Genomic DNA, 15640 nt, shown 5'->3' with positions numbered 1-15640 from the left:
GGGCACAAGAACTTCAGGAAGAGGAACCGAGGTGCATGAAGAAATGCGGCCGAAACTGTTGGCAGTAATGAGGGGGGCATATCTCTAACCACCACCAAATCTCTACCCCACATTTCCTTCTCCTCAGATCCCTTCAACTTAGGAGAATTGCTGGGACTCAGCGAACAGCAGGGAGGTTCTTGGTGGAGAGTTCTGGGCCCAGAGACTTCCTTGCAGGGAAAGCTCTAGCTGCACACGAAGCTGCCAGCCCTAGGGGAGGCCCTGAATTTCTACTGCCAAGTCCCTCAGGGTTGCCTTTAACTGTACCCAGACCAGAAGTGGCAGAATCGAGCCTGAGGCTGCTGAGTTTCTTTAGGCAGCAATGTTTTGCAAAGGCGGCTTCCCTTTTCTCATGGCAGCAGATGGAGTTTGTGCAAGGTCAGCGGGCCGAGGTGCTCTGGTCAAGGCTTTGGGAACAGTGTCTCCTGACTTGTCATCCTTCTTCAGGCAGGCAGGCAGCTCGGGCCTCTAGAGCAGATCCAGGACGGGCAATTCATCCCAATCCCTGCTGTGGTCGCAGGGCCCTTGGTGGGAGGCTGGGCTGCCCCTCCAGTGGGTGAGCTTAGAGAGGAACCCAGTCTGAGGGGTGGGCTGAGGCTCACGGAGCTTCTGGGAGCTACAGATCCCCCCAGCTGGCACTGGCCTCCTTTTTCTTGTGATGCAGGAGTTGTAAGCCTCCGTTGGGACTGCTGTGAGACTTCGGGCTATGACCAGAGAGAACCATCCTCGTGCTGCAAGCCAGACCAGCCACAAGACCTACTCTGTGCCCTGACACAGGGAGCCCCAAGGGGAAGTAGGGAAGGGGACATCATCGCTTCAGTCCTAATCCTGTGCTTCAGGCCTTCTTCACAGCTGAACGGCCTCCTTAGCTGCTAGAATCTGGTCTCTGTTGGGTCCCAGATGCTGAGGAAAGCCTTTCAAAACTTGGGAGGCCCCAGCAGGGTGGCGCCACACAGGCCACATGAGTCCCAGCGTGGGGGTGAGAGACACCTCGTGAGGGTGGGTTAGAAACCTCTTTACAAGCATTTCAAGATACATGCGTCCTTTTTTTTTTTTTTTTTTTTTTTTTCTTTTCACTATCATAGTCACTCTGGTGAATCCAAGCATAAACAGACAAATCCAACTACAACTCAACAGGGTGCAGATGGGGAGGGCAGGGCAACATCTATGTATATGTTCAGCTGCTCCAGCAGAACAGACAGCATGGCTTCCAGCTGGGACTGGGGGGAAAGAACCATTTCCAAGGGGGTGTGTTCCCCTTTGTCAGGTGCGGAGGGCTGATTCTATGCATGTGGAGCTGAGCAGCGGGCTGGGCTGTCTGGGAGGCTGGCAGCTACAAGCAAGGGTGGAAGTGGGGGACAGCGGGACTGTGGGCCTGCCCTGGGTGCCTTGCCCTTCCATCCTGGTGCCATCACTGACAACCAAGACACCCAGCCTCCTGCTGCGGGCTCAGCACAGGAAGGGGCCAGGCCTTCTCAGGAGAAAGGGCTCTCTCCATGTCAACAAGGCAGAAACACCTAGGGTCACAGCTGAGCAGTGCCCTGGCTCACATCTGTGACGGGAGGAGGAGGCAGGGAACTGAATCAGGTCATGAGATTCGTGGTGAGGGTCCCAGTTGGATGAGTGGAACTGAGAGTGAGAGGCTGGGGTCCCACTCTAGTGCCTGGACTTTGCCTTCCCTTAGTTTCGCCCTCAGTATGGAGTAGGTGCCTCCCGCAGCCAACCAGGGTCATTACTGAGAAGGGGGGTGGTGAGGCTGGGAATTCGGGACATTGTGACGTGATGAGGGGTATAGGCAGTGACTGGGCTCTCATGGCAGACAACAGCACAGCGGGGCAGACAGGCGTGACTGCAGTGGCCGTGGGAAGGACAGGGGGCTCGGGACCCACCTCCCAGACCCCCACACACTCCAGAGATGCCGGTGGCCCAGGCTTGGAAACGGGTGGACGTCTCCCAAGAGGCACAAGTCCTTACAAAGAGAACTGATTAGCCCTAAAGTCCCAGGTCTGCGAAGTGGCCAAAATCATGGCGGCAGTTCCAACCTTCAGAACTCAATAAAACAGGGATTCTGTGGAGCAGAGGGAAGCCCCTCAGCTCTGGCCCCCTACCCTGCAGGGAGGGAGGAAGAGGCCAGCGCTCTCAGACATCAAGGTCAGTCTTTTCCAAGGAGGTCATCCACGGGGTGCCACCCTCCTACCAGCTTGCCTTCTCTTTTTACCTGCTGTCCCTTCTCCCACAGGCTGCCCTGCAGAGGGTGGCACACTGACCCACAGCAGCCCTCCCCCACCCCACCCCCGGCCACCAAGGACAGGCGGCCGCTCAGACGCTGCAAGTGGCATAGGCCTTGGCCCTCCCAGCAGCACGGAGGGGGACGTCTACTCTCCAGTATGTGGCTTCCTCTCCCACTCCCACTTCTTGTCCTTCCTCTCCCCTCTGCCCAGCCCCTGCCTCGGCTTCCCCCGTGGCCTCCCGCCCCACCCCAACCCCCATCTCACACACACAAGGTTGACATCGTCTGCCTGTGGCTCCACGAACACACCAAGTTTCAAATCCTTTGTTGCTGCCACTGCCTCTGTGACACCCCCACAACAGGGCCAGAGGTGGTGGGCACCCCCAGTCCCTTGAAATCCCCCAGAAGCAGCTTTCAGAGCCTCTCCTCCTCCCTCTTCTACATGGAGGGGGGAAAAAAAAAGAATCAAAAGGAATTGCCTGAGGAAATGTTGGGTGTGGCCATGTTTTTGAATTTTTTTTTTTAATATTTTATTACTAGCCCACCCATCAATTTGGAAAGATGAAATTTGCTCTTATTCCCATCACTGATTTTGAAGTCCCGAGCCAAAGCCGAGCGACAAAAGCAGGTTAAGTGATTAACCGATTAACCGAACTGCGAGGAGCAGCTGGGGGCAGAGGGCGGGGGCCGGGTCATTATTCTTTTTTTTTCCACACTCTCTCACTCTCTCCTCTGCACGATTATTGACCGCCCCGGGGGGCCTGATCACAAACCCTGCTTGGCCAGGGAGGCAGACACCTCGTCGGCTAGCGTGGCGAGCTGGGGCGAGTCTACCATGTCAATGCTGCCGGTGGAGGAGACATTGCTGAGATGCCGTGGAGACGTGTCCCCAGACACCACTGGCGACTTGTACACGATTTCCGCCCCGTGGTCTGTCTTGGCTTTGGCGTTCTCGCGGAAGGTCAGCTTGTGGGTTTCAATCTGCAAGGAGAAGAGGAAGGGAGGGAGGGTGAGATGAAGTGCCATAGAAAGACCAGCCCTGCAAACTGCCCTGCCAGGCCTGGCCCAGAGTGCCAGGGACTGTTTTTTGTTTGTTTTTGAGACAGGGTCTTGCTCTATCGCCCAGGCTAGGGTGCAGTGGCACAATCTCACCTCACTGCAGCCTCAACCTCCCGGGCTCAGGTGATTCTCCCACCTCAGCCTCCCGAGTAGCTGGGATTACAGTTGCATGCCACCACACCTGGCTAATTTTTTGTATTTTTAATAGAAACGGGGTTTCACTATGTTGCTCAGGCTGGTCTCGAACTCCTGGACGCAAGCAATCCGCCTGCCTTGGCCTCTCAGAGTGCTGCCATTACAGGCATGAGCCACTGCGCCTGGCCAGGAGCTATTGTTTTTATTGTCTTCCAATTGGTAATACCTGTGCCCACTCCTTCCCTGACCTGCCTCCCAGGTACCCTCCCCAGAGACCGTGATCATTTTAAGTTTCTTGTGTACCCTCCAGAGATATTCCACACATAAACAAACACGTGTGAGTGTATATATACACAGGCTGCTTAGTATTCCATCACCACGGATGTACCAAAAGGCATCTACTCCTCTGTGGATGGATGTGTAGGCTGCTCCCGCCTTTAGTGATTATAGGCAATGGTGTGTATGAACAACCTCAGATAAATAAACCTGTATGAACATCATGTCACACACGCGTTAAGTGGGTCCTAGAAGTGGAGCTCTTAGGTCAAAAGGCATGCGCATTTTATTTTGATAGATATTGCCAGATTGCAAAGGAAAATGTGGAAGGAGAAGCTGGAGAAGATCAAGGATGTCTCCCACAGCCACTGATGCCCAGACATGAGCCACACACATTCCTCCTGTTTGCCAGTGACTGATGAGTTTGGAGGGGCAGCAACTGTGGGCAGCACTGGCAGGTGGGCCACAAAACATGACGTGACAAAGGGCTTTTTATGTGTGGATGGGTGGATGGATGACTGTCTAGCGACTTATCTATCAATCATCTATCTATCTATCATCTATCTATCTATCTATCTATCTATCTATCATCTATCTCTATCATCTATCTATCTATCATCTATCTATCAATCATCTACCTATCTGCTTGCCCAGGCTGGCCTCAAATTCCTGGGCTCAAGCAATCTTCCCACCTTAACCTCTGGAGTAGCTGGGACTACAGGCTCATGCCACCGTGCCTGGCTGAAGCCCTTTTGAAAGTAGAGAAACACATGACCTAGCCAGGAGTGCCAAAGGATACCAGGAAATGCAGAAGCAGAAAGTGTTCACTGGAGAAGCGAGCAGTGCACAGTAATTCCTGATGACCCTGAAGTGGTCGACACGGTCATTCTCAGCCCTTTTTGGGTCCTAGGCTCTTTGAGCATCTGGTAAAGCCAAAAATATGTGTGCACATGTCCATCCACACTCACGCACAGCCATTTTCCATATAATTTTAGGAGTCCATGGATCCAGGCTGAAGGGCCCCTATTGCAGGGGGCTTGAATGGGCGTAGAGAAAACCAGGCTCCCATTTAAGCTAGATGCATATTTTGTTCATTTGGGGTCACTACTTTGAAAAAAGGATTGTTCTCTATTACTGTATACTGTATTTTCTTTATCTTCTTTTTTTTTTTTTCTTTTTTGAGACAAAGTTTCACTCTTGTCACCCACGCTGGAGTGCAGTGGCACGATCTCGGCTCACTGCAACCTCCGCCTCCAGGATCAAGCAATTCTCCTGCCTCGGCCTCCCAAGTAGCTGGGACTACAGGTGTGTGCCACCACACCCAGCTAATTTTTGTATTTTTTGTAGAGATGGGATTCGGCTGTGTTGGCCAGGTTGGTTTCGAACTCCTGATTTCAGGTGATCTGCCTGCCTTGGCCTCCCGAAGTGCTGGGTTCACAGGCGTGAGCCACCATGCCTGGCCTGTTACTGTATTTTCTTGAAAGACCATTTAATACAGGCTTTGATAAAAATATTTATATTAATGTTTTTCGAAGTGTTTTTTTGAAGTGTTTTTAAAGACATTCCTGGGAATGTCCAAAAATCCGCAAACTGAAAGCAACCCAGGAGGCTGGCGGTGTGCCCCACTGCTTGTTAGCAATTTTTCTCAATACACTGGGAAAACAGGGGACTAACGCTGCGGGGATCCCCGGGACCAGGATGGTATTTTCTGAGTAGGGGGCAGGGCCCTGCCCACCCTTCTTGAGCCATCACATGGACGAGTTCGAAACAGAAGGAGTCAAGAAGCTGAGACTCAGCGTGGCTCTAACTCAGGTTCTTAGAGGACTGCAACGCACCAGGAACCTTCCAGAACATTGTCTTTTTTGGGTCTCACAACCACCCCGGGACGTAGGTACAGCATTTCCATTTCATCTTGCTGAAGGAGAAACTGAGGCTGAGAGGATTTGTGGATCTTGACTGTCCAAGCAGAGTCAAGCCCAGAGCTTTTCCTAACACAGAGAAGCTTCCAGAGACTGTGGGGGGCCTCCCTTCACCCAAGAAATCACTAATGTCCAGGCCCTATCCAGACCCACTCAGTCAGACTATGGGGACGGGGCCAGGCCCAGATATCTTTAAAGTGCCCTGAGGCTGGGAGGCCCTGCCTTAGACCAGGGGAGGCCCTGAGGGGTAGAAACAGCAGAGAAGCTTACTGCTTCCCCAGATAACTGGGCCTGGCCCCCACATCCCTTGAGGTGGACAGCCTCCTGGTCCCTCCTTGTTTTCTCACTTTGGATAGCGACCCAGCCACTGAAAAGTATCCCTGTGTCCTGAGTTGCACAACCTGAGAGCTCTCGGCCAGCTACGGGCCAGTGCCCTCCCCTGCCTCAGGGCCTGTCTGGAGGTAAGGTCTGCCCCAGGCCACAGTTTGCAGCATCTGCAGCAACGCTGTATCAGCAAACGCTTCTCACAAAACTACACTGTTAGACATTTATCACAAATACAAGATGAGGGTGCCCATCTGTTCAGAACCAGATGCAGTGGCAAGAGGGGAGGGTGGGGACTGGCCAGGGCAGGGGTCTCTCAGCTGCCACTTGAGTGGCCTGGTGGAAAGACGGCCTGGCTGCCACTTCCACCCAACTGGGCCACCATGAGAAGCATACTTTCTCATGCCGACTTGGGTCTCAGATCCTACACCCTTTCTGGGACACCCCTGATATGGTTTGGCTGTGTCCCCACCCAAATCTCATCTTGAATTGTAGTTCCCACAATTCCTACATGTTGTGGGAGGGACCCGGTGGGAGGTAATTGAATCATAGAGGAGGGTCTTTCCCATGCTGTTCTCATGATAGTGAATACGTCTCCCGAGATCTGATGGTTTTATAAAGGGGAGTTCCCCTGCACAAGCTCTCTTCTCTTGTCTGCCACCATGTGAGACAAGCCTTTCACCTTCCACCACGATTGTCAGGCCTCCCCAGTCACGTGGAACTGTGAGTCCATCAGACCTCTTTCTTTTAAATTGCCCAGTGTGGGGTATGTCTTCATCAGCAGCGTGAAAACGGACTAATACAATCTCTTTTCCCTCCACCACTCCCCAGTCAGCTGCCGGGAGACCCTGAAGGTTGGAGAGTGAGCCACTCCCAGAACTTCAGGTTGGGTGTGGGCGGGAAACCCCAGAGGGTGCTCGGCTGCGCTTCTGCAGAAGAGAAGCAGCAGCTACCAGACCGCATCCTGTGCCAGACCTAGACAGAGCTCGCCCAGCGCCACACACACCCTCACTGCACAGACACCCACAGCAAGACCTAGAGACTAGAAACTGCTGGGGACACCAAGGCCCCAGCAGCCTCGTGTGGACACTTCCACGACAGGCAGGCAGAGGCTTTGCTAAAATCAGGATTTCAGCATCATTGTTTTGCTCTAAGTGCCTGGTAACCCATTTAGAAAATTAGGTTATGTTCCCATGACTTGTTCTTGGTGCGCCACAGCTGACTGGGGATGTCCACTTCCTTTTTTAGTTGCCTGCAAACATCAGGGCCTAGGACAGTGGTTCTCGTTTTTTTTTTGTTTTTTTTTTTTGAGATGGAATCTCACTCTGTTGCCCAGGCTGGAGTGCAGTGGCACGATCTCAGCTCACTACAACCTCTGTCCCCCGGGTTCAAGCAATTCCCATGCCTCAGCCTCCCAAGTAGCTGGGATTACAGGCATGCACCACCACGCCCAGCTAACTTTTGTATTTTTAGTAGAGATGGGGTTTTACCATGTTGGCCAGGCTGGTCTTGAACTCCTGACCTCAAGCCATCTGCCCACCTTGGCCTCCCAAGGTGCTGGGATTACAGGCATGAGCCACCGCACCCAGCCAGTTCTCACTTTTGACTGCACTGAAGAATCACCTGGGAGCTTTAAAAACTGCAGCGACTTAGGCCGAGCACTGTGGCTCACACCTGTAATCCCAGCACCTTGGGAGGCCAAGGTGGGCATATTGCTTGACCTCAGGAGTTCAAGACCAGCCTGGGCAACATGGCAAAACCTTGTCTCCACAGGAAATACAAAATATTTAGCCAGGCATAGTGGCAGGTACCTGCAGTTCCAGCTACTTGGGAGGCTGAGGTGGGAGGATCACCTGACCCAGGGAGATAGAGGCTGCAGTGAGCCGAGATCATGCCAGTGCACTCCAGCCTGGATGACAGAGGGAGATTGATATGGTTTGGCTGTGTCCCCACCCAAATCTCATCTTGAATTGCAGCTCCCATAATTCCATGTGTCATGGGAGGGACCCACTGGGAGGTAACTGAATCATGGGGGAGGGTCTTTCCCATGCTGTTCTCATGATAGTGAATAAGTCTCGTGAGGTCTGATGGTTTTATAAATGGGAGTTCCCCTGCACACGCTCTCTTGCCTGCCGCCATGTAAGACATGCCTTTGCTTCTCCTGTGCCTTCTGCCATGATTTTGAGGCCTCCCCAGCCATGTGGAACTGTGAGTCTATTAAACCTCTTTCCTTTATAAATTACCCAGTCTTGGGTATGTCTTTATTAGCAGTGTGAGAATGGACTAATATAGAGACCCTGCCTTAAATACATAAAAATAAATAAAAACAAAAACTCCAGCAGCCGAGCTGCACCTGAGACCAATTGGTCAGCCTCTCCAGGTTGGGGCCCAGGTGTGAAACATGCTGAAGTTCCAGGTGATTGAGACAGGCAGTCGAGACCCACTGGATGCTGCTGAGGGCCCACATCCAGCCAGTCAACACAGAAGCCTCTGTTTTCCTCCTCTGGGAACTGGGCCAGCCTTTGTCCACTCAACTTGATTAATGCCCATATACCCAAGGGCAGCATCCAACCCGCCCTGCCCCCTTTACCTTTTTATTTCCTCCGCCAGGGACGTGGGTGATATTGTCCAGGGACCCAATCTTCGACTGGACTCTGTCCTTGAAGTCAAGCTTCTCAGATTTTACTTCTACCTGGCCACCTCCTAGAACACAACACACACAAGAGCATCTTGCCATCATCTTCCATGGTTCCGTGGACTTAACATACATTACATGAGGTCTGCAGTCTACAGGGCAAAGTGCCAGGGGCTGCTGGGGCACAGCAAAAATTAGATTGGGTGCCATTGCTCTGGAGGGAAGAAGACAATGACAGGACTTCTAGGTTTGCAGCAGGACTTGAACCAGGGCCAAGCAAGTGGTTCCAAGTAGAGACCAGCCTTTAGAAGTAGATAAGACTCTCCTTTAGAACGGTGTTTGGATACAAGTAAGTCCTTGCAAAGCTCTTGAAAATAGTTTGCTTCATCTTTCTAATCAAAGTGTGCATCAAATATTTACACTGTAAACTCTTCTTCTTGAGATACTGCAAAGGTAAATGACAGATCAGTCCAGGAAAAATTATTCTAAATATACATTGGCTGGCTTCCAGTAAGTAAAGTCTTTTTTTTTTTTTTTCTTGAGACAGTCTTGCTCTGTCGCCCAGGCTGGAGTGCAGTGGGACGGTCTCTGCTCACTGCAAGCTCTGCCTCCTGGGTTCATGCCATTCTCCTGCCTCAGCCTCCCGAGTAGCTGGGACTACAGGTGCCCACCACCACGTCCGGCTAATTTTTTGTATTTTCAGTAGAGACAGGGTTTCACTGTGTTAGCCAGGACGGTCTCAATCTCCTGACCTCCTGATCTGCCTGCCTCGGCCTCCCAAAGTGCTGGGATTACAGGCGTGAGCCACTGCGCCCAGCCCAGTAAGTGAAGTCTTTTCTATATCAACATCCTGTAAACCATGACCCCAGAAGACCTTGGAATTAAATTGAATGTCAAAATGCACACTAAATAAGAATGCTTTCAGGCCGGGCATGGTGGCTCATGCCTGTAATCCTAGCACTTTGGGAGGCCGAGGCAGGTGGATCACCTGAGGTCAGGAGTTTGAGACCAGTCTGACGGACATGGTGAAAACCCATCTCCACTAAAAAAAAATACAAAAATTAGCTGAGCATGGTGGCAGGCACCTGTAATCCCAGCTTGGGAAGCTGAGACAGGAGAATTGCTTGAACCCGGGAAGTGGAGGTTGCAGTGAGCCAAGATCATGCCATTACACTCCAGCCTGGGCAACGAGAGTGAAACTCCATCTCAAAAAAAAAAAAAAAAACATAGCCGGGCATGTTGGCATGTGCCTGTAATCTCAGCTAGTCGGGATGCTGAGGCAGGAGAATCATTTGAACCCAGGAGGCGGAGGTTGCAGTGAGCTGAGATTGCACCACTGCACTTCAGCCTGGGAACAGAAGAAGGCTCCGTCTCTAAATAAATAAATAAGGACCCTTTCTCCCTCCTGGCGCTTGACACCATGCCCAAGCATGGGACAAGGCATGAGGAAGAGACAGCCCACAGGACTTTCCAGGGAAAGATGACAAAAGCAGCTCCCAGCTGCTCTCACAGCTGGGGTAGTGGCACCACTTGTGGAATACTTTCCACTGGGAGACTAAATCCCACAAAGTGTCCAAGGGAGCCAGAAAATAAGGAGTCACATTCTAGACTGAACTTCTCATGGCCTTCTCTTCCCACAGTAAGGGTTCAAGTAAAAACCACCCCCGAATAGGGCCTAAGGCAGAAATCCCTGCTCTGGACTCTCGGGGTGGGGTGACAGAATCTATAGCTGTGTCGTCCAATAGGGCAGCCACTCTTCCCCAACTGCACCAGCCATGTTTCAAGTGCCACATGTAGCTAGTGGCTACCATACTGGACAGCACAGATACAGAATATTTCCATCACTGCAGAAAGATGTATACACAGCACTGATTTCTTTCTTTCTTTCTTTCTTTCTTTTTTTTTTTTTGAGGCTGAGTCTCACTCTGTCTCCCAGGCTGGAGTGCAGTGGTGCGATCTTGGCTCACTGCAAGCTCCGCCTCCCGGGTTCATGTCATTCTCCTGCCTCAGCCTCCCAAGTAGTTGGGACTACAGGTGCCCGCCACCATGCCCGGCTAATTTTTTCTATTTTTAGTAGAGACGGGGTTTCACTGTGTTAGCCAGGATGGTCTTGATCTCCTGACCTCGTGGTCCGCCTGCCTTGGCCTCCCAAAGTGCTGCCATTACAGGCGTGAGCCACCGCACCCGGCCGACAGCACTGATTCCTACACAGTGTGAGGTGGGGAGGGGAGTAAGCATGGTTCCAGTAGGATCATTTTCTTTTCTTTTTCTTTTTTTCTTTTTTTTTTTTTTTTTTAGACGGAGTCTCACTCCCTCACCCAGGCTGGAGTGCACTGGCGCGATCTCGGCTCACTCAGCCTCTGCCTCCTGGGTTCAAGTGATTCTCCTGCCTCAGCCTCCCAAGTAGCTGGGATTACAGGCGCCTGCCACCATGCCTGGCTAATTTTTGTATTTTTAGTAGACACGGGGGTTCGCCATGTTGGCCAGGCTAATCTCCAACTCCTGATCTCTGGCAATCTGCCCACCTCGGCCTCCCAAGGTGCTGGGATTATAGGCGTGGGCCACCACAGCTGGCCCAGAGCATCATTTTCTATTTAAACAAAGTCACAGAGGGGACATGGCAGTGACCCAGGGTTCCTGTGCTGTAGCTGCTGCCGATGGTGAAGTGTCCCCCATGTTGGCTGGGGACCAAGCTCATACATCCATATAGCTGCACCTCGAGCCTGAGAGGCCCTGTGGACAGCTTGCCGGGAGAACAACGGGTTAGGGCTTAAGGCCAGCATCTCGCCTCCCTCTTCACCTTGAAAAATATATATTTTTAATTTTTGTGGGTACATAGTTAGGTGTATATATTTATGGGGTTCATGAGATGTTTTGATACAGACACACAATGTGTAATAATCACATCATGGAAAATGGGGTATCCATCCCCTCAAACATTTGTCCTTTGTGTTACAAACAATCCATTTATATTCTTTTAGTTTTTTCTTTTTTGAGACAGAGTCTCGCTCTGTCGCCCAGGCTGGAGTGCAGTGGCACAATCTCAGCTCACTGCAAGCTCCGCCTCCCAGGTTCATGCCATTCTCCTGCCTCAGCCTTGTGAGTAGCTGGGACTATAGGTGCCTGCCACCACGCCTGGCTAATTTTTTGTATTTTTAGTAGAGACGGGGTTTCACCGCGTTCGCCAGGATGGTCTCGATCTCCTGACCTTGTGATCCGCCCGCCTCGGCCTCCCAAAGTGCTGGGATTACAGGCGTGAGCCACTGTGCCCAGCCGTATTTTTATTTTTATTTTTGAGACGGAGTTTCACTCTGTCACCCAGGCTGGAGTGCAGTGGCAAGATCTCAGCTCACTGCAACCTCTGCCTCCCAGGTTCAAGTGATTCTCCTGCCTCAGCCTCCTGAGTAGCTGGGATTACAGGCGCCCGCCACCATGCCTGGCTAATTTTTGTATTTTTAGTAGAGATGGGGTTTCACCATGTTGGCCAGGCTGGTCTCAAACGCCCACTTCGGCCTCCCAAAGTGCTGGGATTACAGACGTAAGCCACTGCACCTGGCTATCTTTTAGTTATTTTTAAATGTACAATTAAATTATTATTTACTATAGACACCCTGTTGCACTATCAAATACTAGGTCTTATTCTATTTTTTTTGTACCCATTAACCATCCCCCCACCATCCCCTCACTACTCTTCCCAGCCTCTGGTAACCATCCTTCTATTCTCTATCTCCTGGATCCCACAAATAAGCGAGAACATGTGCTTTTTCTTTTCTTTTTTTTTTTTTTTTTTTTGAGGGAGTCTCGCTCTGCCGCCCAGGCTGGAGTGCGGTGGCGCGATCTCCGCTCACTGCAAGCTCCGCCTCCCAGGTTCACGCCATTCTCCTGCCTCAGCCTCCCGAGTAGCTGGGACTATAGGTGCCCGCCACCACGCCTGGCTAATTTTTTGTATTTTTAGTAGAGACGGGGTTTCACTGTGTTAGCCAGGATGGTCCCGATCTCCTGACCTCGTGATCCGCCCACCTTGGCCTCCCAAAGTGCTGGGATTACAGGCGTGAGCCACCGCGCCCGGCCGAGAACATGTGCTTTCTTTCTGTGCCTGCCTTATTTCACTTCATTCCCGCCTCGCCTTGTCTTGGGCAGCATGGCCTGGGCAGGAGCGAGCTGGAGCCGCCACGCCTCCTGGGCTCCCGCAAGTTTCACACTCAACACTCTCTTTGATGTAGGTCTACCTAAAAAATCCTTTCCAGCCCCTTCGGAAGTCTGGGGCAGTTCCAGCCTCACCAGGACTCCTCCACCCCCTGCACCTTCCCGTCCCAACGCTCGCCTTCCACAGGGCTACCTGGTTTATGATGGATGTTGCCTAATGAGCCACACTTGGAGGTCACCTTGCTCAGGTCAACTGGTTTGTAGACTATTTGCACCTGGAGGTGAGAGAGGAGGAGAGAGAAGAGGAAAGGCAGAGAGAGAGGAAGAGAGAGAGACAAAGAGGATAAAATGGGATTATTTGATTAAGGGCGTAACGCAATGAGAAGCAGCTGTGTAAGCCCAGGCCCTGATTGGACAGTGGTTCCCAGCTGCCATGAGGAGCACACCCTAGTCAGGGTGGAAAAATGTGTTGTCGAAATTCTGCCAACACTGCCCCAGGGGAGCTGGAGACTGTGGGATTGGAGTGTCTTCAATCCCTGCAGAACAAAAGAGCCTCTGGGAAAAACAGGGACCCATTGTCATTATGCAAGACCCAGACATTTGCTCAGCAAACGCGTAAGTGTAAAAAAGTCACTCCCTTTCCTGACATGAAATTGACAGATCACAATCAGACATGAAGGAAAAAGTGATCAATAAGATGAGTATGCACAGCATCTGAAAAATCTTGCTGGAAAGGCAGAACTGCGGTATCTGCTGGGCCTCAAAGAGGAGAGGCGCTGTGAGGGTCGATGGGTGGGCTTTATTCCAGGAAAAGCTTCCACGGACCCTGGAAAGCCCTAGAGCAAAGACCATCAGTAAGCAGGACCCAGCGGAGTTCAGCAGCTCGGACGTGAGAGCCAGCAGGCACCTGCACACTCAGTGTCCTGGACATTCCTGTCTTTAGCAACAGGAACAAAGCAACACCAACAGGGTGGGTAGGTGGCACAGCAGAAACCAACAGATTTAGTGTCTCAGCAAGCTCGAGCGGACGCAGACACACATGAGGAGGCCTGTGGCCTCCAGAGCACCACTCCCTCGGGGAATGATGGCCCTGAGCTGCCAGCTGATCTCAGTCCAAGAACCAGCTCCCCTGGGGTGGGGGGCACACTGTAGGGACGCCACAGTGGCAGACAGACAGGTCCCCTGGAGGCAGACTTCTATGAAGCCATGGCTGTGTGGGGCCTGGGGGGCGGGTCACTGACTGACATTCCTGGAGTCCCCAGGGCCTCCAGCAGTGGCCTTGTGTGGGGTCGCCTGAGGGTGCAAGGGGGCAGCCACCTCACACCTATCAGTCAGCTCCCAAGGAAGCCCTGCCCTGGAGCTTCCTGGGAGACAGCTGGCTTCATGGCTGAAGATGGTTTATCAAGGTCACCAAAAAACAAGGTGCAGGGTGGGCGGTGGTTTCTCCTTCTACTTAGGTCTAAACTGGAACCATCCTGAATTATTTTGGTGTCAGCTGGCATGTGCTCTTTATGGATGGGGAGTTAACTGGGGCAGAGATGGCTGAGGCCCACGTGTGTCAGGGCAGACATGATCTGTGGCAAGGACGTGGGGGGACAGGAAGGATGCACGGCGCGCGGCCTGGCTTGGAGACAGCTGTGCTCTGAGGCTGGCGCCGAGGGGGTGGACCAGGGCCGAGGGAGGTGGGAGGACGTGCTGGTATGACCAGGGCCTCCTTCCCTCTTCCCTCTGGCTTGGGTGAGGTAACTGGTGAGAGGGGGAGGGGGGCTGGGACAGGGACCAGGGAACGGCCAGAAAGGAGTGGATGGCAGTGGGAGCCAGGGCGGTGGTCAGGATACCTGGAGGCCAGGGACGGGGACAGCAGGCCCTGCAGAGCTTCCAGGGTCCAGCCAGGAGGCAGAAGGGTCCCAGGTAGAGAAGGAGCAGGGCTAGCCCACTGGGAAGGGGCCCCCAGGCTGGGGAGAGGCTAGGGCCCAGGCCAGGGATCCAGTGCCCCCAGATGCCAGGGGCTGGCATCTCTTCTCACCAGGAGAAGGGCTTCCAGTGAAGGTGCTCAGAGGGCAGTGCTCAGCCCGGGACATCTGGTGGCTCTCTGCCAGGTCACAGGCTAGACCGCAGACAAGCACAGCACGGGACACAGGCTAGCCCGCAGACGAGCACAGCGCGGGTCACAGGCTAGCCCGCAGACGAGCACAGCGCGGGTCACAGGCTAGCCCGCAGACGAGCACAGCGCGGGTCACAGGCTAGCCCGCAGACGAGCACAGCGCGGGTCACAGGCTAGCCCGCAGGCGAGCACAGTGCGGGTCACAGGCTAGCCCGCAGATGAGCACAGCGTGGGACACACGGGCGGGCCCCAGGGAGGTCCCGGATGTCCTGGGCACTGCAGCGTCTTTGGGCATCAGCTACCAGAGGGGTTGGCCACGCAGCCCATGTGCGCTCTCTCCCCAGCTCTGCCTCAGCAGCACAGCCTCCACCAGGCCACCAGACTCGACTTCAGCCGGAAAGCACATGGCCTTCCTCCTCTGGCCAAGCCCATCTTGAGCAAGCCAGAGAACCAGGATCAAAGCTCAAACAGCTGAAAACAGCAATCCCAGGAACAAGGGCCTGGGCGGGGGTGGGGGTGGCACACACCTCTTCTGTCCCCTCACAGCAGACAAACTGCGGGGACAGGAGAGCAGGGCGTGGGAGACAGGAGACACTTAGCAGACACTGGTGAGGAGGCGTTAGTAAGCCCCATGCAGCAGCCGAAGGGCAAGCGCTTGCTACTTGTGGGACTCAAGGGGCCTCAGGGCAGAAGCCGGGATCCAGGTGCTCAGGGCAGGAAGCAGCAGCACATTGCAAGAATAAACCCTCTGGGCTGGATGCGGGTGGCTGCCT

The 15640-nt window shown here is 53.2% G+C and overlaps 1 protein-coding gene across 7 annotated transcripts in view; it reads right to left on the bottom strand.

Annotated features, from left to right (window-relative positions):
• Nucleotides 1-2764: 2764 nt before the first annotated feature.
• Nucleotides 2765-15640, bottom strand: part of MAPT (microtubule associated protein tau) — a 126099-nt gene continuing 113223 nt past the window's right edge. For all 7 annotated transcript variants that reach the window (XM_032163966.2, XM_032163959.2, XM_032163961.2 and 4 more), the window contains 3 exons: nt 12957-13038; nt 8573-8685; nt 2765-3250 (listed from right to left, as the gene is read on the bottom strand). In XM_032163966.2, the coding sequence (XP_032019857.1) occupies nt 3035-3250; nt 8573-8685; nt 12957-13038 (411 nt within the window). In that variant the 3' untranslated portion in view covers nt 2765-3034. The remainder of the gene's footprint in view (nt 3251-8572; nt 8686-12956; nt 13039-15640) is intronic.

This window comes from Hylobates moloch, unplaced genomic scaffold (assembly GCF_009828535.3).
Source record: "Hylobates moloch isolate HMO894 unplaced genomic scaffold, HMol_V3 SCAFFOLD_10, whole genome shotgun sequence".
Classification (NCBI taxonomy): domain Eukaryota; kingdom Metazoa; phylum Chordata; class Mammalia; order Primates; family Hylobatidae; genus Hylobates; species Hylobates moloch.
This window is presented reverse-complemented; position numbering and strand designations above follow the sequence as displayed.